At 40.9% G+C, this 23,771-nt stretch overlaps 1 protein-coding gene across 1 annotated transcript; it reads right to left on the reverse strand.

Annotated features, from left to right (window-relative positions):
- Positions 1–6: 6 nt before the first annotated feature.
- LOC104167262 (serine/threonine-protein phosphatase with EF-hands 1-like) lies at positions 7–23,505 on the reverse strand (the record flags this gene model as incomplete). Its single annotated transcript, XM_009707468.1, has 12 exons — positions 7–82; positions 730–872; positions 1,498–1,683; positions 2,966–3,166; positions 5,589–5,738; positions 6,198–6,234; positions 7,763–7,929; positions 11,904–11,950; positions 14,000–14,114; positions 15,786–15,958; positions 22,512–22,563; positions 23,378–23,505. Coding segments are annotated over 12 exons (1,475 nt in total), but the record flags the coding sequence as incomplete, so codon positions are not given.
- Positions 23,506–23,771: the final 266 nt, after the last annotated feature.

Here is a 23,771-nt window from a genome sequence, read left to right on the forward strand (position 1 = left end):
AAAAGCACTAGTGAGTTCAGCCCTGTGAGCATAAATCTTCTCTCGTAAGGACTTTAAGGCAGAGGATTCAATTGTACCCACCCTAAGAGGAAAAAAATGCAGAGCAGATTATTAAAGGATTTAAATCCTCTAGCATTTTATGCTTTTCAACATTCAATATCAAATTCTTATATTCTTTAACATGTAGGATGTTTAGGTTCATCCTAAAAGACAATACTGGGGAAAAAGAAAAAAAAAAAAAAACACCACAAAACCAACAAAACAAAACAAAGCCCCATAATAATAATAATCTGAATTTATGAGATAATCGAGTTTATGCAGGTAATTCTAAGCTGCTTTGCTTTAGTAAATCTGGCCACAGTGCTAGGCATGGCAAAGCTGTCATGATAAACTTTTTGGACTCAATTCATAACAGGATTTGTCCAGATTAACGCTGCAGCCTTAAAGCAGACCTGACAGACAGGAGCAGGCCCTTTAGGAGTCCCTGACAATTGTCTGTTCTAACCACTTACCGTGTCTAATTAGCTCTGGGAGTTTCTCAGGAAACCAAGTTAGAGCACTTAGAAGATGTTTTGTCTACTGTATTAATTTTTAAATTGTAAAACAGAAAAACAAGGAAAACCAAGGAAAATAGATGCCTATTCAATTATTCAGTCAAGTTATAGATTTGTGGCAGGTGCTCACTCGCCAAGGGAGTACACACTTACTGCATACAACACACAGCTTTACCTCTCCCAAAGATTCTGCCTGCGTGTGTACTTGCTGACTTGATACTGTACAAACCGAGGAATCAGTTCAGGATTCAGTTTGATGTATGCTCCCCGGTTGCTCCCCTCTTCATAATAGTTAGAGGCAGAAAATATAGTGATAACCTGATCACAGGAAACAAAGAAACTTGATTGGGTAGAACAACTATTCTTGAGACTGATTTCTGAAATGGATCTTAGAAAAATATGCAGGTTACAAAATTAAGCAGCTACATATAAAACCAGAGATCAACAACAATGTTGTTCACCAAATCACTCGCTCTTTTTGAGTCGGAGCTCCAGGCCTGTCATAGGAAAACTTTGGTTCAGAGGGCAGTGTGATATAACACACTGTTTAACAGAAACTCTTTCTAAGATAGACCTGGTTTTCAGGATTCTTGCTGGCCTCCTGATACAGCAAGTCAGAAAGCAGGGTCAGAAGAGAAATTATTAAGTTAAAAGGCTTCTAGACCCTTAGAGCATCTCTTGCACTGTATTTACACATAAGTCTCCTCAGGGATTTTGTTGATGTTCATTTGTTTTCACAGGAGTAATAAGCCAGTCCCTGAAGCTGTAAAGAGTTTTGTTTGTCAGAACTCTGTAATTTGTTCTAACATCTATCTAGCACACAATTGCCCCAAACTCGTTTTAAAGAAGTGACTCATTTTTTTAATTAACTTTGCAGACAAGTCTACTGTGGATGTGCCTGTGACATTCACAGAGAATTCTGCTTTACCTAGAAGCATCTTACCTTCCCATCGTGACTGATCTCATAACCTTCTGGCTTAAATTCATGAGACCTGATGAGCATCTTCAGATTATACCTTTCAAACAGCTTGGCAGTGACATCGGGACCAAAGTAACAACCTCCTCCTCGACACTTGTTTGGTGTACAGCCATTTTGGCTTCTTGGATCACTCCACAGAATATCAAGGATCTATAAACAGCAAAGCCAAGCAAGTGAGGACTGATAGTAGGTGAGGCCTGACAGGCTATGGCTGTCTAAAGCACTGACCATAGCAAAAGTCTCAAAGTCCCACAGTATAGCGAGAAAACACATCTGAGCTAACAACGGTACCTGGGCTCTTTCAAAGAGAGCAAAAGCTGCCTTCTTCGCATGTAGGTGTGAGAGGCATTTTCTGTTTCCCATCACAGACCTGACCACATGGATCAGTGGTTTTACCTAAACTAAGCTTGGGAGTGCCTGCTCTAAACATGACAAGAGTTGCCTTTGGCTTTATTCTCTTTGGTGAGCTCATGTTTCAAAAGAAGATTTTGCATGTTATCATTTTAGCAGGATTCAGACATGGGGCTGAATTACCATGGTTTAAAGTCACCTAACCTAGTAATTCTAATCAGTAGCAAACATTAGGCAAAATGTGTTTGTTTAAACCCCACTGGACAAGGTTTACACTAACACATTCCAGTTCACGTTTGTAAGCATGGCTCAGTGGATGCTTGGTTAGCTGGGGGAGTGTCAGATTTGGGGGGGATTGCTTGTGCCCATTATGTTAGTTTATAGGTCAGATAAGTATCTTGGGAAACCACATTTTCAGAGACAGAAAACTGTCTGCCCCTTAAAGCAGTTGTCTGAAGAGAAGCTCAGAAAACTAAACTTATATAAAACTCAATCTTGAGCTTCTAAATTGCTGTGCAAATTAAGCTTTTCAAATTGCCACAATTTATTAAATTACAGTATGACAAGAGCTCCACATTGCCTCTAACATTCAAGTGGAAATGAACAGCCAGAGGACAAAAATTTCCCACTCTTGAGTAATCACCCTGCAGATCTCAGGAGTTGGGTTTTTTTGGACAATATCAGCATTCAGCTGCCAAAACCACAGCCGAAAAAAGGTGCTCACTATCTCCAACAATTGCAAAGTCTGACCTATACAGACTGACAACCACGTATGTACCAACAGATCCAACCACATGAGGGCGTGCCAACACGTTTCATACAGAGCAGTTTCCTCCTCCTAAGGGCTAAGAAAATAAAACACTGGGTAAATTGTACCTGTAAGGTATAAAAATCACAAACCTTTATTACTAGGTCTACAAAAAACATCTAAATAACTAACAGTTGGCTAGTACACTCCCAAGAATGATGGGTTTCTTATTAAGAGACAGTTCTCTTGGACTCAAACACACTGCCTGAACAGAGCACTTGCTGGTTTTGTGCAGGAGGGGTTCAGTATCAGCCTGTCTTTGGTTTCACCTACTTGTTTCCATTCCTTCAGTGCAGGGTCTGGAGGAAAATTTGAGCCTGAAGGCTCAGTGGAGCCAGATGAAGAGATGTGTTGTGTTTTCCCAGCAACATTCTGGTTGGCAGTGCATTTATGGGGTCTGGTTGCAGGAATTCTCTCCTTCACTTGGTCCTGTCTGTCTCTCACTGTCTTTGGTGGCCGCATCAAAGATTTCAACTTAAAAACAAACAAACAAACAAAATTGAAAGGGTTACCAAGATATGAAGATGATACAGAGATGGCAGCAGAAAGGCACATCAGTTCCTGTTTCCTGTATTCAATACTGAACTCTCATAATGTCCTGAACTCACAGGTCCCTTCCAGCCCAAATGATTCTATGATCCTATTCTATGATTCTATGTTTGGCACTTGCAGAAACTTCGCTTTCCTTCTATCAGTGACCAGCTTCTTCAGAGCTGCTCTCATATTCTTATCCAGACACACAGACTCATTCCAAGCCAAGTCAATCATAAGGTCTTGCTATACAGCAAGTATGGTCTGGGCTCAGGGATGACACTGAAGTGCCCAGATTCACTGGAAACTGAAAAGGTATACTGTACTGAAGATGAAACTGCATTCACTACTGTTCTGATACAGTAGCATGCTGCTAGGTTAATTTGGCTAAAATAAATGGAATATTCAGAGGATAACAGTGAAATTGAAGTATTACATCAGGTCCTTTTATTGTTAAATTAATATGCATGGGCATTGGCTCCTCCAATATGCATGGGCATTTGCTTTTTTGGAGCTGTGTGCTATGGCTCTATGAATGCCCATTAACACAGACTCTTCTCCAGGGAGTATCTTCTTTCTCATTTGAAATTTTCTTGTATTAGCTCATTTCCAGAACAAAAAAAAAAAAAAAAAACCAACCCCAACACTCCCCCGCCCCAAATTCTACTCTTTAACAAAGAAAAGGACTGATGCAGAACAAAATGCAACACACTGGGTTATTCCCCAGTGTACTCACCGGTATTTGAGACCTGTCAGTTGCCAGTTGTACCAATTAAAATATATCAGTGGGTCTTCAGTGATCTCGCCCTGAGTTGTGGCCCACACATGTCTCATTAGCAAGGCTCTCCTGTGACAGCCACTTTGACCTGCTAATTCTGCATTTCACAGATACTGCATCAGTAACACACTGAGCCTAGCCTTGGTGAAAGCGTGGGCACAACTCAGCTCACAGTTAAGACACCTACAGCTGGAGTTAGGCACCCAATTTTACTGTACAGTGGTACAGCCAACGAAGCTTAGACACTGATGACCACGACTTTCAGTGTCGCCCAGCAACAGGTTAAGGGGCGATGGGCACAAACGGAAACTCAGGCAGTTCCACCTGAAGATGAGGAAGAACTTCTGTATTTTGAGGGTGGCAGAGCCCTGGCACAGGCTGCCCAGAGAGGCTGTGGGGTCTCCTTCTCTGGAGATATTCAAAACCTGCCTGGACGTGACCCTGTGCAACTTGGTGTAGGTGACCCTGCTTTGGCAGGGGGGTTGGACTGGGTGATCTCCAGAGGGCCCTTCCAATCGTGGGATTCTATGACCAGAAGTATTCATTGCCCTTTTTCACATCTTTAAGAAAGAGAGATACACCAGACTGTCCTGTAAAGCATTTATTTCTGCATTAGAAAACATGAGGATGGGAGAAATAACTCTAGATTCCACAGACCCTAATGACAAGGTACACAAGGCTGCTTAAACATAGGTATCTCGTGCCATCTGGGATGCTCTGCCATGTCTGTGAATTAGCATGAGCTGGGCAGATACAAATCAGACCTCAAGGAGACCAGTGGAGGAGACCTGTGAAGAAGACTTTCTCCAGAGGCAGGCGGAGGCCAGAGGTGCTACGGGGTGCTCCCATGAACAGCACTAGAGACCTATGCCTGAGGAATGATAAGACCTGGATCTCCACCAGATCTCCATTGATTATAAGGAGCCTAAGCACCCCAATCACAAGCAGACATCTCAATTTAGTTGTCCAAAGCAAGACCAAATCCCACACCGTTTTCCACTGATTTGAAATAGCTGTGTTTGCTCACCATTTTAGGAAAAAATGAATGTTTCTGTCTTCTAAATCCCTGAAAAGTAGTAGTTTGTTTTCTCAAGGCCAGGTCTTGAAGTTTGATCCTGCTAGAAAGGCTCTCCCACATGTGCAAAGCTCAGCATGCTCAAGGGAGCACCTCACATGTGGAGAGCTTCCCACACACAACAGATGGCAGAAGCACAGCCCTGGGACAAAAGGCAGTGCTAGAAAGATGTAGCTAGACTGATTTCTAATGTGTTTAGAAATGCCTGTGAATTAAGTACTTTTCATACTGTCTAATGCATCATCACTGCAGGAAGGAGGTATCTAAAGTGTTCTTAGCTATTTTTAAGTCAAAAGACCCAGGTTATTTTACAGCAGCCAAACAATTGGCTCCCAACACCTACTGAAACCTTCCTTTCTAAACACTGATTTTGAAGAAAAAGAAGACTCTTCCTTACATGCCTTATACAGCAGTCATTTCCTTTCCTAATGCAAACAACTTGATCTTAGCATTTGTACTGCTAAATTTTCTGAAGAAAACAAAATCGCCCCCACATGAATATGATCTCTTACCTTATTTCTCTCAAGTGCATTCAGGAAATCTAAATCTGTGGTGTCCGAAATCCCTCCGTGTAGGATAAGAACTTTGCTATCAATTATAGTGGCAAGGGGAAGCCAGCTAAAGATGTCTCGCAGAAGACACAAAATCTGTTTCCCATGGTCCTGTAAAACATACTATGACATTAGCACCTACTTCTGGCAGATTCGGTTGCTTCCAAGGTCAAGATTTTGAAGTGTCTGCCACAGTCTGTACGAATAGTTCTGTGCAGGTGACACCCCAAACTACAACACTGACAAACATATTCTGACATTTACTTTAGGGCCATTTGATTGTCTCTGCAGCATTTCGTTTTTCTTTCACGTTCACATCTTTTTGCATTCTTGAGTGGTCTTATGGATGTTATTTATTTCATCCCATATATTTCTGAGCATAAAAGGCTCACACTTAAAATTGTTCTGTCAGTTATTCCACTAATAACCCAAAATAATTTCAACTATATTATTAAAGTCATTCTGTACTACACCTAAATAAACTGGTTGGAAGTTTCCTTTTTTACACAGGTTTCATTTAACATGTGCAAGACTACAAAGAAAATACAGGGGAAGGAGGAGGAATCTTACCTTGTACTTCTTCGAAACTTCTTTTGTGAAGCCGTATCTGAAAATAGGACAGTATCATGAACTGGTTTTCAGCACACTGCTTCTGCATGATTTTCTGTGCTGTAGTGTTTGCCAGGAGTTTTCTAGCCCTCTTTTCTCCTGCCATTCTGTCCCACCTCAGTTTAAATGTTTCCTTGTGCTCTGTCTCAAGAATTGAGTTAAACCGACTTCTTGTACATACAAGAGATCAGGAACAGAATCCAGACCAAGAATTATTAAGTGGCCTTTTTCCCATCTAAATGAAATAGTTCAGCAGTTTTACCTTTTAAATATCAGAGAGAAATTTAAAAGGAACCTAAATGATGATGGGCAAAAATTCCCACAAAACCTAGCCAGAGTTTTCATCCTAAATCACTCAACTTTATTAGACGATGTCATCTATCATGACTGTTCCCCCAAAGGGACAAGGATTTTGATACCTCATGCTTTTAACACCAACATATCCTTGGTGCAAGGGGCATTTTCATAGCACCCTCTCTCAGTTTTCAAATTTACCAACGTGCAGCACTGCTAATCAAAATGCCCAGCAAAGAGCCATACACAGGAATGCATCTTTGCACTCCGTTCCACCACAGACTTAGTTAATATTTTCCACTATTTTGGGTGGGAATTTTCCTACCTTGTAGATAAAGTAACTGATCTTGGTTTACATTGTGTTTGGTTTTTTTTTTTTAAATTAAGCGTTGAAAAAGGAAGTATCATACAAAAGTGATTCTCTTACATAGATCATTAATAGGATTTGAACATGGGCCTCTAACCCAGGTTTATGCCTGTGTTAAAACAGCAATATATCCTGTGTGCACACATCAAATGACAGAAGGGGTAAAACAAGTTACCCACCAGCCAGTCACCCAGGGACTTACTGATGCGGCTTGGAATTGTGAGGAGTTCTCACGTCTGTGAGCTGATTTTGTCTTTGTCACACTTTCACTACAGCCAGAGACACTGGCTGTGCTCACTCCCTTGGCAGCGCTTTACAGCTGACTACAAATGTCTGGATTAGAAAACAGGGCCTCAGCTGTTCCTGCAACAGGGCAGACTCACCTTGCAGCTAATGGATCTCCACTGTGTAGAAACTAAGATATTTACCTGCCTCTTGTCTTTGGGAAGTGACATCTTGGTCTAAAGTTAAGTGAAATATCAGCTCCTTGTTTACTGGTTCCATTATATTGCATACTACTATGTCTTTTGCTATGCTATGGAAAAAGCCAATGCTTTAACTAAGATATCATCCCTCCATCTGTCCCCCTTCCCCAAATTTGATACTCTGGAAGCTGCACTGAGCCCATTGACTTCAATGCATTGTGATTAGGTCAGAGATAAGACATGACTCCCGTTTAAGTCTCTGTGTGTAATGAGGATGTTCTTTGCCCCTCTCACACCTCTTGAAGATGCAAAGTTACACCTGAATACCTGGTAAAACATTATTTCTGTTTTAGGGTGTCATAGTGGCTAAAGTAGCATTCAAAAACTGCAACATTTCTAGAGAAAGGCCAGATACTCCCCTCCCACCCCCTAAAATCTACCTCAGGTTCATAATGTAGTCTTCATGGTTTCCTCTATTCAAGTGTAAATCATTGGGGTAGATAAGAAGAAATGCAAAGAGGATTAGAAGTATTTCCATAGAATTTTTCCCTCTGTCAACAAAATCACCATTAAAGACATAAGGGTTTTGTTCTGAAGGCAGACCATTCTGCAGAAGGAAACAAAAACAAGGACATTTAGAGATGCTGCTATGCTACTGTAATAAAGGGAATAGTATTTAAATGAGATCACATTGCTAGAAAATCTGCAAAAAAACTACATAACACAGAGATCTAAAATGCAGCATTTCTTTATTTCCACTGCTTAGAACAAAACCCTCCATATCAGACAACCTGTATGAGCCATCAGAGAAGAGATGATCTCTCTAGCTGTTCTTATGATGCCGTCTCTAATCCTTTCCTCTACCTATTAAATTAAATTGAAAGGGACCAAAAGGAACATTATTCTTGTAGCAAAATATACTTTTCTGTCAACGCAACTGCTGCCAGGAAGTTATGCACTTGCAAAAGGGAGTCATTCATTTTGAATGAAAGACAAGAAATCCATGAAAAATTATCTTCTGACACAAGTCTGAAGGTCCTTATGCTTCCTTACACAGTAAGAAAATGGATTTCATATATTTACATTGTTTGCAGTGTATGCTGCCAAAACTCCTGAGAACTATAGTCCAGAGGACTTAATACAGTCCTTATCTTAGTTATTATTAAGTCCAATACTTAATCAAATCTTAATACAGAACTCTGAAGAACTTGATTACTGTTGCTTTAGTCCTGAAAGCTCTACTTGAATTTTACTCACATTGCACTTTGCCCTCCTCGAAGGCAAAGATATACTTGAACACTCACAAACCTGAAAGGCTGTACATACAGGTATTTCTTACCTTATTTTTTTCTGAAGATACAGAGCAATGCTTTATTATGAATTGTGACTTATCAAAAGCTAGTATTGTGAATTCATACTATGTTATCAACATGTCAATGGGTGCCATCAGCTTAAAGAAAGTATAGCAGCAACTACATGGAGCTTCATCATTTCTAATCATAAGTATCAGAAATATTATTTCAATTTTGACTTGCCAGAAAAAGGAAACCTCTGTTTTCACAACTGGCATGCACAAGAATTATCAATAGAACATCTATAAAATCACATCACAACTGTGGAAGCCACTCTTAACAGATTTGGCAGTACTGCAAGACATCTCACTTCCTGATGGATTCCCACTTCCATTCCACTACTGTGTCAGTGTCCAGCATTTCCTAAGTTCCTATGGCATTCCCTCGTGTGTTGCCTTAGTAAGGTTTATGGCAGGATACAGGATTTGCCCAGGGACTCAATTAAACATTTAATTTGAACCCATTAGGAAATATCTTTTTTGTCCCAATCAGTGTCCTGTGCTGTTATGTCAGGATGCAGTAGTGAATCCTGGTCTCTTGATTCCCACAGGGGCACAATCCTGACTGCTGTAAATACAGTTTGCTTGGGTTTTGCCATAGCCTCTCCCCAGCTCTCTCCAAGTTAACTTAGAAGAGGCCTGTGGATGCTCTGTGCTCACAAGAGTGGCAATTTATGAGACTGCTAATGCAGTGGGTTGTAGTGGTTTTAAAAAAGAAAGGACAGAGTTCAGGAGCAGAACAGACAGGAGAGACGCAGCAGCTCCTGGAAAGATAAATTAATAAAAGCTTAGCCTTAAACCCACAGTAACTGCAGTCCTTATGGAAAGACAGATCTACTGAAGCACTCTCCAGACTCTATCATTCTTTTGGCAAAGCTTCCCGACAACTCTTAGTTTTAAACGAGAGTTTGTTTTGGACTTCCAACTTCAATGTGACGTTTTAGTTTTGTTCCACATTCATGCAAAGTTTTTATTTCCTTTTCTGTGGTTTCGACCAACAATAAGAACAAAACTAAATTAAAGACCATTGCAGCCTCTGGCATGTCAAAGAGGTGAACAAGGCCCTGTAATGATTAGCAACTCGCCGCTGGGCATCATTACTCTATCTGCTGGGTTAGTGATTAATTAACTTCCGTTTGTCGTTTGCATTTTCTACAGTTTCAGGCTATTTCTGTCCATACCATCCATTCAACAATCTAACTTAGCAACATGTAATTTAAAATTCAAGAGTTTCAAGGAATTTCAGGAAATGCTGTAATTTAAAGGAGATTAAGGCAGGGACTGAAAGAACCTTACAAACTGGCTATAGAGAAAAAAGTAATTACCTTAGCCTCACCAAAACCAGGTTTAAGAATTATACACACTATTACAACCAGCATTGTATCAGTAAGCTGTAGATTGCTATCTTCTGTGTTTTTGCTGTTGGCAGTTTGTAAAAGTGCTGTGATAAAAGCTCCCTGGACAGAGCTCCACGCTCAAGGTGCCTGGTCTGCATGCAGGCCTCCAAAATGCTTCAGCAGCTGTTTCAGCTCTGCATGGCTCTGCGCAGACCTGACATCACTGCACTCCTCATGGCATTGTTTAAGATTGCACCCTCTTGTTTAAGGTTACGGGTGGTTCATACCAACTTGGGAGGAAGAAATCCCTTCCAAATGAAACACAGTTAGGGAAGCAGAAAAAATGGATCCCACAGGCTGACTGGGTTTGCTGCTTAGCTGAGTACGCTGCTCAGAGGGGACAGAAAATACTTTGTCATTTAATTTGCTTTTAAATAACTAAGCAGTTCTACCATGTGCTCTCTATTTTCTAATCACTTTGAAATGACAAAATATTTGTCAATTTTATTTGGTTTGGTGGAAGGTCTCTCCTAGAAGCTTAACAGAAAACGACTGGGGGTAAACTCTAGTCCCCAAAGTCAGTGGTAGTTTTGGCTCTGAATTTACTGAAGTCAGGATTTAGTCCTTGCTTAAGAGTTTTTTTTCTCTTTGTAACATCCATTAGAGAGGGGGAAAAGAATCATCTTCTGTTTATGCCAAAGGAGTAAAATTCAGGCTGATTGCAGATGTAAATATAACTATCTGAGCATTTATCTTCAAAATAGTTATTTTCCCGTTCCAGGTCCTGGGTATGAATCCAATCTGTATCATTCTTATTCTAGTTTCAAAAAGGAAGATTGTCTAATTAAAATAGCAGCTAAAAAACTGCAAGTGAAGGACCAGCTAAACGTAATTGATTGATTAGTAAGAAACGCAGAACTCTGTAAAAGATCTGATTGATTATACTACAGCAGGCTTCAGGTATGCACTTGGGCAAAACCACCAAATTTCCATTCAGCAAGTGTCAGATAAAGTGTAATAAAGTTGGAAGCAGGGGGGGAACTGCATCATTTAAACACCTGGTTTAGCTCACTTCAGTCTCCATTCAGCGCAGATGAATGCAAAAGGATCAGACACAAACCCTTTCCCTTGGAAAGCTCAAATCAATGAGAGTATCTGCTAAATGAAAGGTGGTGATTCATGCTAAAGATAAATGTGGAACTAAATACAGGAAATTTCCCACATCTTCAGTTAAATATACAATTGTGGAAAAGACAGCCTGGAGCTTAATTTTTTTCACATCAGTAAAACAGAGCTGTGCTTTTTTAACATTAAAAAGTGATCAGATCTTCAAGGATATGTAAAGGGTGCCCAAGGTATTTCCATTTTGTGCAGACTACATGATTGCTTCCAAGATTTAAAGAGCTTTTAAACAGATAGCATGCTTCTTTGTTTCCTGTAAACAAATAATATTAAAAAACACTTTGCAGGTATCAGTGGAAGGCCTATATGAAAATTTCTGCATTTTTTCTGGAGGGCCAAAATTAGCCATGGTGCAGTGTTACAAAAGGAACTAAGTTAGCTCTTGATTTCAGAAGACTTTAGTCAACATGGAATATAAAACAGTGGCAGGAGTTTGGAGACATTGTAAGGAGCCCTCTTAAGTTTTGGTTCATGCTCCAGTTCAATATTTAGGAAGAGAAAGATCTCCTGGATGTCCTCCTTCACAGTGAGCAGGAAGGTAGGGAGAGGAAAAGCTATGACAAAGACACCGTTCAAATTGTTCCAGGCTTTGTGTGTGTGGTACCTGCACACCACATGTACAGTTCTAAGAGTTATAAATCTATCAGACACAAATACATGTTCTTAACAAGTTGTGAAGTGAAAATGCTACCTAACAGACTACCTACTTACCTTATAGAATATCAGCAAAAGATCATCCAGGTTTCCATGCAAATCTCCTACAGGAAACAAAAACATGATTTTTTTTTCTTCTCCCCCCTCACAGAGGAGGAAAAAAATGGATTATAAACCAGGAATTAGTTAGTGCTAACAAGTTTTTCCCCATGTTTTCCTTAGTAATTTGCCTTGTATTAGGATTAGCTTCATATTAAGGTACATGCTGAAGCTGCTTGTAAAATCTGGCAATTAAATACTTAAGAGAGTATACAATTGTCTTGCATAAAGTTTTTGTCTTTCCAGCTGGATCTGAAGATCAGACCAGTCACACACCAAAGGTTCTCTCAGGGAAATGGGAGTAAGATGAACAAACATATTATGAACCTGAAAAATGGAAAATGTCACTAATATGGTAGACTCCTACATACTAACAGGTATAAATTTGTAAGTAGCCCCCTATATACAGCACAATTGAACATCTGTCTGATTCAGGGTGAGGTTTTGATTACTACAGGCAGGATTTGAAGGAGAATGTCAAGAACTGTCCATGCTTGTATGCCTCCATGCTAAGGCCACAGGAATGACAGATTTGGCCCTTTCCAAGCAGTTTATTTTGGAACAGGCAGGGGGATTTCACCCCAACACAAAGGATCACTGCAGCATAGCTCCCCTCTGCATATGACTGAATTTCATACTCACAGAACCAACCTTCTCACATCTGTGACTTACCAACACAAAGCCATAGAACGGTTTCAAAACTTATCTTGTGATGATATGCTTTCACCAGCAATCAGTAGGAAAAAAGAAGTCACATTTTTACCCCGTCTACATGTTTTCTGTGCAACTTTTTATTAATTGTGAGCCTGCTGAATTCACTCTAAGGAATCTTTCAAGCTATGATAGATTTTCATCACATATGTGGATGCAAACATTTCAGGTGCATATTTAATCTGCATTATTAATTTGAAATTAAAAGAAGATGGGGAGAGGGATAACTTATTTTAAAGAAATCAACATTTTGGACCAATTATGTCTAAAAATTAGTCTTTCATCTTCTGCAGAGGATCTTTCTGGTTACAAAAGCTATTTGTTTCAATGGCAGGAAAGGGACCCGTTCAGATGCTGCTAACATAGTGCCAATGCAATACAAACATGAGGACGTACATTTTGCTCAGCAACAACATGCTGTGTAGCGAACAAGTATGATTCTGTGTTTCCTTGGTTTGGCGAGAGGTTTTATTGGTTTGGTTAACAAATTATTGTTTATACAAAACCTCATTTAAACAAACCCTTTCCTGGCAATCAAAGTAGATGCATAACCACATCTTAAAAAACATTATTTGTTTTGCATGTGTCATAGTACCCTTCCTTTTACCACTTTACCGTTACACACAGCACACACTGCTAGCTCTCAAGACTTAATGTCGCCATTACTGTTCTGTTTTGCAGCTACTTTGTTCTGTGGCAAGTCAGGATACTGCATCTCTTTATCCATAACTGACAAAAGCATAACAAAATAAACAGGCAATGAGCTCTTATTTCTTTACCTTGTGACACATCATATCATTCTGTGAGACTAATTTGTTGGTTATATAAAGGCTTATCCATCCTCATGGGTACCTTCAGAAATTAGGGTTTATTATAATTTCAATTTATCCTAGATAGTCATGCTGTCAATGAAAGGTCTTTTTTGCCACCCCTATTAAGCCCTCATTAAAATCATTACTGAGTAAATGACAATGGTAGAGTCTTTTTCCCAGTAAGAAGAGAAAGCAGTGAGACTTGCAGCCAGCGATCAAAATACTCGGTGGCATTTTAGAGATGGAAGTGCAGGAATATTTAAGCTACACTGCAGTGTTAGGTGAATTAATACTGACTCATTCAGAAGTCTTTAATGAGAAAAGGAAAGAGGAGGTGAGGGACTTCCTTAAAACATACTTACTGTGATTCAGGAACCTTTTTGTTTGTTTCTTCCAATTTATGCATTGGGGGGTGGGGAGGGGGGAAGCATCGAGAACTTTCTTGCAACGGCAACATTTGGAAATGTCCGTATCATTCTCTAACCACATACAATCCATATCCCAAAGCAGTTATCTTCTCTGGCACCTTACCACAGACAGTTATCTCCTTGGAGTAGGAAGTTGAAAGATGGGTGATATTTGGCATCTCCTTGAGAACCCTCCTAGTTTCACACAGTAGCTGCAGTACATAGCGGGCATGAAGCAGCTGTGAGAAAAAAATACAGGCAGAAAAGGAAGACTTATTAGCAATATGCCCGTCTGCTTTATTAGCATCAGACATGTATTGCCAAGATTGTTTATGCTACAGACCTCCAGACATGACTACAGGCTGTATGGTTTAGTGTTGGGAATTAGGAGTGTTCATAGCTTTGCACTTGCTTCCTGGTGAATGGATATAGAGCCCTTAACGAACTTGTTTTATGTATTTTCCCATTTTATTTATAGCATACTGTTTCTACTCTTCTCATCTACAGAAAGGATAAGAGACTGAGTTATACAGCACTCAGAATCATCGCATAACGTCATCTATTCAAAGTAACTGAAAAAAAAAAAAAGGATGCAGTTCTAGCTGCAAGTAAATAAAACAAACCACAAACCAACCCAAAAAATCCCAAAGGCCATACATGGTATTTCAGCAAATTGCAAAAATAATGAGAGGGAAACTCCAGCAAGGGTTGCCTAGGTAAGAGTTATCTTCCTGTTCACTGTGAAGATGTTATTATGACAATACAACACTGAAGTTTCTGGTCTTCTCTGCTAATGTTTTTTATGAAAATTAATTTTGTCAGTCAGTGATTTTTAAGGCTTTTAATTCAAACACAGCTCTGAGGAAGTTTGGTAGAAGAGATAAACGAGCTATAGACTGACTTTTCAAGATTCATGTTTTTAAAGCAAACAAAAAAGGCCAATTACATATAATCATTTCCTTAATGAAATGCCAGCCATAGTAAGAGAAGAGAAAGCTGACAGTAAGGTGAACTCTAGGTGGGCTCATTTATCATGCACTTTGTATTTTGCTACTTTTAAGATCAGTGTCTGCAGAAAATTACAGAAAAAAACCCCACCATTATTTAGTAAATTAATATTGTTAAGCACAAATGACCACAAGTTCAAAAGAAAGCTGTGCCGTGTAATGCCTCCCTGCCCACCCTCATGTTCTATGAGGGCAGCAAAGGGGCTTGCTCAGGAACATACAGAATCAGCAACAGCCTTCTCAGCACCTTAGCAGCTGCAGTCAGTAATCTCCTGAGAGTTGTGCTATCACTCTGTTCCACTACATTAGCCATGCTTTATATTCACTCTTCCATTATGGTGGAGTCCTGCACACCGGAACGAGGTGATTAACCCTTACACCTCAATTCCTCTAAAAAGAATGGGGTGGGGGACAAAAGAAGAGGATCACACAAGGAGTACTTCTAACACAAAAAAAGACAATAACTGGTTTCTAGGTTAGGACACCTTCCGCACCCTCAGTGATCACTCTCGCTTTGCAGCTGCTAAGGGTTCCCATTTCATGATCACTGTAATCTCGATGCTAGAAGAGGAGGTCCCCACTAGTCCCTGCCCCCTCCCCAGCACTGGCTGTGGTGGTCATACAGCCAAGTAGCAAATCAAATCTGGGAACTGGTCTGGTTGAGAACTGACTGCTTTTGAATTTGTTGTGTTAGCTTTCAGACAGAGCAGTTTCCCAAAACAGCTCACCATGTACCTGAATGATCACATGGGGCTTGCAGGAAAGGGTAATGGGATGGAAAGGAAGGGTGAAATATCTCCTTGGGCACCAGTTTAGCCTTACATTGGATTCAACCGATTGTGGAGCTATGACTTGACAGAGATGTAAAATGAGTAAAAAGAAATCAAACTAGTTGCAACATACCTGCTCATTCCTGAAAGCATGAAGAAGAGCATTGGCATCTTCAACAGTAAGGGGGAATGACAGTCGTGGTCCATAATAGGAGTCTGGAACATCAATCTTCTTTTCAAATTCTTTTAAACATAAGCCTTCATCCACCACCTCAGAAACACCAGGGCTGATGAAAATGTGAGAAACTGCAACAAAAGGGAAGAAAAACAATGTAGAAGCTCCACCAGTCCCCCATAGGGCCTTAACAACATGATAAGAAACGGCTGATGCTTTATGTGCTGCAGTATTGCAGTGGCTAACTCCTGCCTTGTATAGTGGAAGAGCTCCAGGTCTCCCCAGATTGTTTCACAATACTAAAATCAACCAACCAACCAACCAAACCCCCCAAAACAAGCAAAAACCAACCAAATGAAAAAACAAGCAAAAACTTTGTCCCAACAGCCAGTAGCTGTGGTCAGGATGCAAAACATTTTGCAATGAAGCTGTGGAGTAATCTACTCTCATAGGTAATGAGAAACATAGCCTGTTACAGACTTTCTCCTCCTTCCCCCACAAAGCAAGGAGATTCAAAAGTCATGACTGATCATTCAATGACCATCATCTGTTTAAAGTTCAATATTACACTTTTAATACAGGTTTTAAAGATTCATTTTCATTGCTTTTATTTGCTATGTAAAATTTTTAGGCTAAATACCAGCAGGTCAGTGATTATTTTAAAACTCACCAACAAAATCCTATTTATTCACAGTGGATTGCAAAGCATTCCTTTCTGATACAACTAGGAGACAATGCCAGCTTTTGGTTGGCTGCCATAAAACCATTGGATGAAATAAAGTAAACAAAAACATAGCAGAACATGGAGAAAGCAGGAACATTGCTAATTGCTTCAATCCAGTATTTTCTTGACATAACCTTGAAATGTAATTGAGTGAACAGTAGAGTTCAGTGTTTTCTTCTTGCAGATTGTCTTTACCATGTATTACCCTCAAAGAGAGAAGCAGACCCTAGAGGACAGGGTTCTGGCTGCTGCTGTTGCAGAGTTGCTTTTGTGAGATGATTGTTGCAAACACTTTTTGCTGGGCTACAGGTAAGTTTTCTGTAACCTTGATTAGATACAACTGGAAATAAAAATGTATTATTTATTGCCGGAGGAATACCCGTGGCTGTGACTCAAAACTCACAGCAGCCAAAACTGGCATGTGGCCTCATAAATTACGAGATTCATAAAGGATAGCTTGTCTTGTAACTGGATAAAATCCATATTAAAGAAATAAATAGATAAAATTACAGTTTTTATCAGCTCTGAATTAAGAAACCCCCTTTTTTATCAGCTCTTCTGCTGTGAGTTGATTAGCACATTCAGTGTACAGCTATGTAAATGGATTAAGGCATCAAATAACAGCAAGGTGCTCAGGGTTCACCATTTCCACCAAGTACAGTCTGATTTGCAGTCTTCTACCTCAGACACCAGAATGTCACCCATGGACTGAAACTGCTGATTCCCACATACGGATCAGCCAAGCACATCTGCATCAAATCTCGTCCCAGCTTGAGCAGGAGGTCTCTGGACAGCATCTCTCTGTGCCCCACCTCTCAGCAAGTGGGTGGCTGCAGGCCACAGAGCCAGTTCCTCAGATCACCTGAATTCCTCATTGTTTGCCTGTTCTGGCCAGAGGCTCTCCTCATCTGACACAACTCCTTCAGTCAGTGGTCTTCTCAGCATTTCAAGCCAGGCAGACACCTGCCTGTGCCTGCTCCTACTCCGGCCTCCTTTCCTGCACACAGCAGCCTACCCATCCCTTTACGTCTGAACATGAACCTACCTTCCTCACAGCCTTGCTTCCTTTTTGGCATACGCCCAGGCTGGGAAACCCAACCTCCTTCTATGTAGGGCGTATCTCTGCAAAGTACACCCCATTTTCCACTTCTGGATGAGCTATCAAAAGCCAGTCATGGTCATTAGCCTTAGAGCGCGCTTATGTCTCCTCAGGCAGTCTTTCAGCTGCATTTTAAGGCTTCTTCCTGCACAGGATGACTGTCTCATCTCAGAGCAGTCAGTAATGGATGCCTTAATGCAGCCTAGGGATTAGTGTGCTGGCCGACGAGTATGCCAGCTCACCACAAGCCCCATGCAGGAGTAGTTCTGAAGGATTCAGCACCCCTCTCATTTTAGTCATCTTCTACTCAAAGCTGTCAAGGCTCTTTCAGTCCATACTTAAAGAGAGGGACGAAAACTCTCAGCGTGCCTAGTTCAGGCATATGTCTTAAGACAGAATGAAATACTCTCTGTCAGCATCTGCATCTCTCCACTGACTACAGGGAGCACAGGGAATGACCTGCTTTGTACTCTGACACCAGAGGTCTAGCCCAAGCTCAGTGAGTTGAGCCCATACAACTACCTTCCAGGACAATAGCCATATTCCACGTTAAACACAAAAGCCCAGAGCTACGTGGAGTTAGTTTGGCCACAGAAAGCCCACAAACCTGGTTCTCCTGACAGGACCACCTTGCCATGGGAGTTGTTCAAGGCAAGTCAAAGATGCCACTGTCAAGGATGTACTTCACGATTAGGGTAACAGGGAATGAGCAACTTCTGCAGCTCTGAAATGAACTCTCTGTTCTACCATGATCCATGCACCTTCAGACTAAGCGTTGGGGTACCTGAGAGCACCTCTGACTCCTGAAGAGTGCTCTTACATCTGCCAGATACTGATCCCCAGCCAGTAGGTCAAAGCCAGAGGGATCTTGAGCTTACTAAGAGGATGAAGATTTCTATAATGCTCCAAATATTAATTCCTTCACTCCATTCCTGGTGCTGTAAACTGCAGGCAGCTGTGATTTATTCCCCACTGCAAGAATCACTCTATGCAAAAAGCCTTGGAAGGGTGTTAATGCTGTAAGGTAGACATCATGGGGAGTGAAACTGCAGAAGACAGCACATTTTGCCCCCTTTTGAAGGAAGGCTGCAGGAGGTGTGGCTCCGGCTCTGGTGACCTTGAGAGGCACAGCCAGGGGTGCCCTGGACTCCCAGTCCCACCACTTTGCCAAGGACATGTTTGCAGCCTTCTCACCCTAAATGCATCCACAAAAGAGTGAGTAAATCATAGAATGGTTTGGCTGGAAGGGACCTTAAGAATCACCTAGTTCCACCCCCCCTGCCATGGGCAGGGACACCTTCCACCAGACCAGGTTGCTCAAAGCCCCATCCAACCTGGCCTTGAACACTTCCAGGGATGGGGCAGCCACAGCTTCTCTGGGCAACCTCTGCCACTGCCTCACCACCCTCACCGGGAAGAATTTCCTCCTAATATCTCATCTAAATCTTCCCTCTTTCAGTTTAAAGCCATTGCCCCTTGTCCTATCACTATGTGCCCTTGTAAAAAGACCCTCCCAGCTTTCTTGTAGGACCCTTTTAGGTCCTGGAAGGCTGCTACAAGGGTCACCTTTTGCTGGAAAAGCAGCTTCCAGCTTTCTCTGACCAGAGATTTTTCCATTGAAAGGCTGAGTAGGTATGCAGATTTTTGGGGGGAGGGAAGGAGAAAAGGTGGAAAAAGTTTTAATTCTTACTTCCCACAAACCCTTGGAAATAGCCATTAATCAGAAGCGGAACAAGACACACAGTTATATAATATCCCAATCACAACTTAAACTGCACTGACATCTTAAGCACAATGAGAGGATGAAAAAAGCTTCAGGGTACAACAGATAAACAATCACATCAAAACCACTACTGTGTTAATGAGACGGTGGCTGCTTTCTTTCTTTGAAAAACATATTCTGAACAAAGCAGATTAAAAAGAGGAAAGTGACAAGATGAATAGTGGAGACTGAGTGGCTTATAATGTATGGGAAAAATACAGATCACAAAATCTTCAAGTAGTTTTCTCATCACATACTGGGAAGAACAGGCAACCTATTCTCTGGTAAGAACATTACACACTATCTTCTTGGAGAGGGCTTTTGAACTATATGCTATCACTCTAATTTAAGCAAGCATACACTGATGAAAAAAAAAAGCCAGAGAATCGTAGGTTTTAGAAAATGCTTGAGAATAGCAAAGCCAATTTGAAGCCTCTCTGCTTGTTATGTTTACACTGACTGTGCCTTACATCTTAAGACCGTGATTCAGCAGAAGAGGAAGCAGTTCATTAAGAATCACTCTATTCAGCACTGATTTTGCTTAAATCAGTGGGCCTAGCATGGGTGCTGCAAAGGTCCCTTAGAGGGGCAAGCAATCAAGAGCGTGAAGTAAAGAATGCACACAGCCAGCACCAGACAAACATAACCACAAACCACACAACACAAATTTGAGATGCAATTTCTCAAAAAACCCTTAAGTCAGCTCCTTTGCATAGGCGGTCTCAGTTGCCTTTCTATTAAACCTTATTAAACCTTATGGAATCTTTCTGTTTGATTTTGGGTTCTGATATCTGTAACACGGGGTGTTAGAAAGGGGGAAATAACAAACCAAGACAAAAATAAAGTCTTTGGAGCAGTTATCAAGTCTTAACAACTTCAGTCCTAACAGATGAAAGTTTTAAGCAAGCAAGACAAAGGAGAGCTTTACCATAAACCATACACTTTGTCACGTTTCAGCCTTAACCACGGCCGCAGCTCCCAGTATCTGCAAGACCAAGCAGCAGGTCACCCGTGCAGTGGTGATGAGGGGCAGCCCACAGTACCCTCCGTCCCTCCCTGTGCACAGGTGGGGCCTAGATCTCCAAGAGCCCACAAACAGCCTATGCATGTAGCAGTGTGCTCTGTACCAGCCACGTCCTGAGCCCTAGCAAGCCACCTGAGGCACCTCACCTTTGTCCCTTCTGTCAATAGACACAGCTAATAAAGGTGGATAAATCATACCTACAACAGGCAGCTGTAAAATTCCCTTTTAATATTATAATGAAATAGAGATTAACACTATTTTTCCAAATCTCAGACCTAGCACTACTATCTTCTGTCCCACTCAGGTGGAAAACTGAAGTCAGGTACGCTATTAGCATGTAGAAGAAGGAGATGAAGTGAGCAGTGTCTGATTTTATTTAAGTTTGCCAATTCCTTCCCAGGAAGTTAAATGACTAAAGCAGATTTTTTTTCAGGATATAGTGGTAATGGAAAAAATCAAAGGAAGGACTATTGTATCATCTGCCTTGGCTTTGGAGCAAGGCTCAAACATAATTTCTTTTTCTGCAGAGCATTAGGCACCCTAAAGTATCTAAGAGAGAAAAATTGCCATTTCTAATGGCTGTCATTAGAACGCTGAACCACTTACTGTTTTGATGGTGGTTTTATCCTGCTATCAAAGTGTCTTGTGCAAATTTTAATTGGAATAACCTATGGTGGGGTCAGATGAAAGAGAAAGGACATTCTCTTGTAATTTGATAAGAAGGGGACGGTCTCCTTTTTAACTCCACTGGGTTTAGATCTATTCTCAATTTGTTTGGGAAAGTCATGTTTGTTTTCTGGACTTAGGAATCAGTTTCAGTCTGTCCCCCTGTTGAGCTTGACCTCAAATGTAAGTGCTGTTCAAGGAGCCCAAAATACTTCAAAAATTAAAGGTTATTCTTTGAATAACTGAGCTTTAATTGAGATAGTTTCTAAAGATTTTTCTCCAGCAGTTTAAATTTATTTAACTTTTAATCACTCACATACTGATACATGTTTTGCAGTGAAATCTAGAACAAATTAAATTTAAAAGTGGGCCAGAACTGCTTCAGGGAGGAAAAAACAAAGAAGAAAGAAAAAGAAGCAACTTCTTTGAAGGCAACCTCTTTGATTACATCTGCCCTAAACCAACTAGACACAGTCTTTCTGGATAATCACATCTCACAGTTTAAGAAAACACGTATAGAAAGTTGTGAAAACTGGTCAGTAAGACTACCATGATGTCATGGTTTAACCCCAGCCGGCAACTAAGCACCACACAGCAGCCACTTGCTCACTCCGCCCTCACCTGGTGGGATGGAGGAGAGAATAAAAAAAAAAAAGTAAAACTTGTGGATTGAGACAAAGACAGTTTAATAGGACAGAAAGGAAGGAAATAACAACAACCACAACAGTAATAAAAGAATTTGAATATACAAAACAAGTGACGCACAATGCAATTGCTCACCACTCGCTGACCTATGCCTCGTTAGTTCCCAAGCAGTGATTTGCCCTTCCTGGCCAACTGCCCCCAGTTTATGTACTCGGCATGATGTCATATGGTATGGAATATCCCTTTGGCAGTTTGGGTCAGCTGTCCTGGCTGTGTCCCCTCCCAACTTCTTTTGCTCCTCCAGCCTTCCGGCTGGCTGGGCATGAGAAGCTGAAAAATCCTTGACTTAGTATAAACATTACTTAGCAACAACTAAAACATCAGTGTGTTATCAACAGTATTCTCATACTAAATCCAAAACATAACACTACACCAGCTACTAGGAAGAAAATTAACTCTATCCCACCCGAAACCAGGACACATGAAAACAGCTTAAGGGCAGTAACATACAAGAAAACATTCTGAGCACCTCTGAGTATTCTCATAAGGACAACACATATCTATTCTGTCTTACATCTTGACTCACTGAGTAGATATTGAGCAGAGTCAACACTCACAGGATCAAATTCTTATTACAGTATTTGGGAAATCAAACCTCAGCCCCAGCACGTGCCATAGGCTGTAAACATCACATTGAAAATTAACTTCCCTCACATCAGGTTTTTCAAACAGAATCTCCATATTACTTTGATATTTATCCTTACCTGAATCAGGATGAGTGCAGTGATCCAGCATGAATGTAAAAAAGTTGGCTAGCTGAGTACGGAAAAGAAAAGAACAACACACTCATCAGTTTAGGGGATCCAACAAGCGTTAACATTGTCCTTCCTTACTCAATTACCAGCATTAATTTCCCATTTAGGGGGATCTAAGACACTACTGTATGTTCCCATAGCATCAGCATGCAATAATGACACAACTTGTGTCCTACTACAAAAATGGCTTACTCCTTTCCTTCTTTGCTGTGAATTAGCAGATTGACACTATATGAATACACAAAAAGTTCCAGGGCTGTATCAACGCTGCTGACATTTTTAGGTGTAATTCATCTTGCCCATCATCCAGACCATTTGCCTAGACTTTGTCTGCAATCAATAGAAAGATACTGCTACAATGCACCAAACTGACTTTAGACACTGATGCTAGGATGAACACAAAGCCCTAGAAGTTCCTAATTCCCTGTACCAACCCCAAAGGAAGCCCAGGCTGACATGCAGAGACACTGATATCTCTGTTGTACATACCTCGCCTCACAGACATGGTTAAGATCACCCATAGTGGGATGACCTGCAATCCCTGGCTAACACAGCTGTTCCACAGAACCTTGAACCTAGATATGGTTGCATGGGCAGAATGGTGTCCTGCTGCTTATATAGTAATGTATATATACATATACATATATATGTACATAAACATAAAACTTAGTTCATGTGTGAGGCAGGGAAGAGGTTTTATTATATAGGACACAGCTTTATAGGGAGAAATAATGACATACTCATTTTGTTTGTGCAACTTCAGGCCTCTGGGGATAACATAACTGCTTGTACAGGAAGAATGGAAGATTACAAACCTGTAGTTGATCTTGCTCATCAGCATACTCGATTGACTGAAAGATACTCAGAGAATAGCGGCGCCTCATCTCTAGCCGGGCCATTGTAAAGCGGTACCAATTCTGGATGAGGATAGCAGCTCTAATGACTGTCAAAACAGAAAGCAATGGAATACACACAGATGCAGTGTAATCTACAACAAAAACACACATGCTACCTTTGCAGAATTTTGCAGACAGTTGACAAATTCAGTCAATTGTGCACAGCTGATATTAAGATGAAACTCTGCAAAAGTGAGACTGAAAAAGTGTTTTCTGATAATGAGTACATGACGCATTTATCGTTTCTGTCTTCAGGGACAGATGCCAAACGAGCTGACTTGCTCAGGCCTGTATTGTTAACAACCTTCCCCAT

This window comes from Cariama cristata, unplaced genomic scaffold, assembly GCF_000690535.1.
Source record: "Cariama cristata isolate BGI_N322 unplaced genomic scaffold, ASM69053v1 scaffold11249, whole genome shotgun sequence".
NCBI classification, from domain to species: Eukaryota; Metazoa; Chordata; class Aves; order Cariamiformes; family Cariamidae; genus Cariama; species Cariama cristata.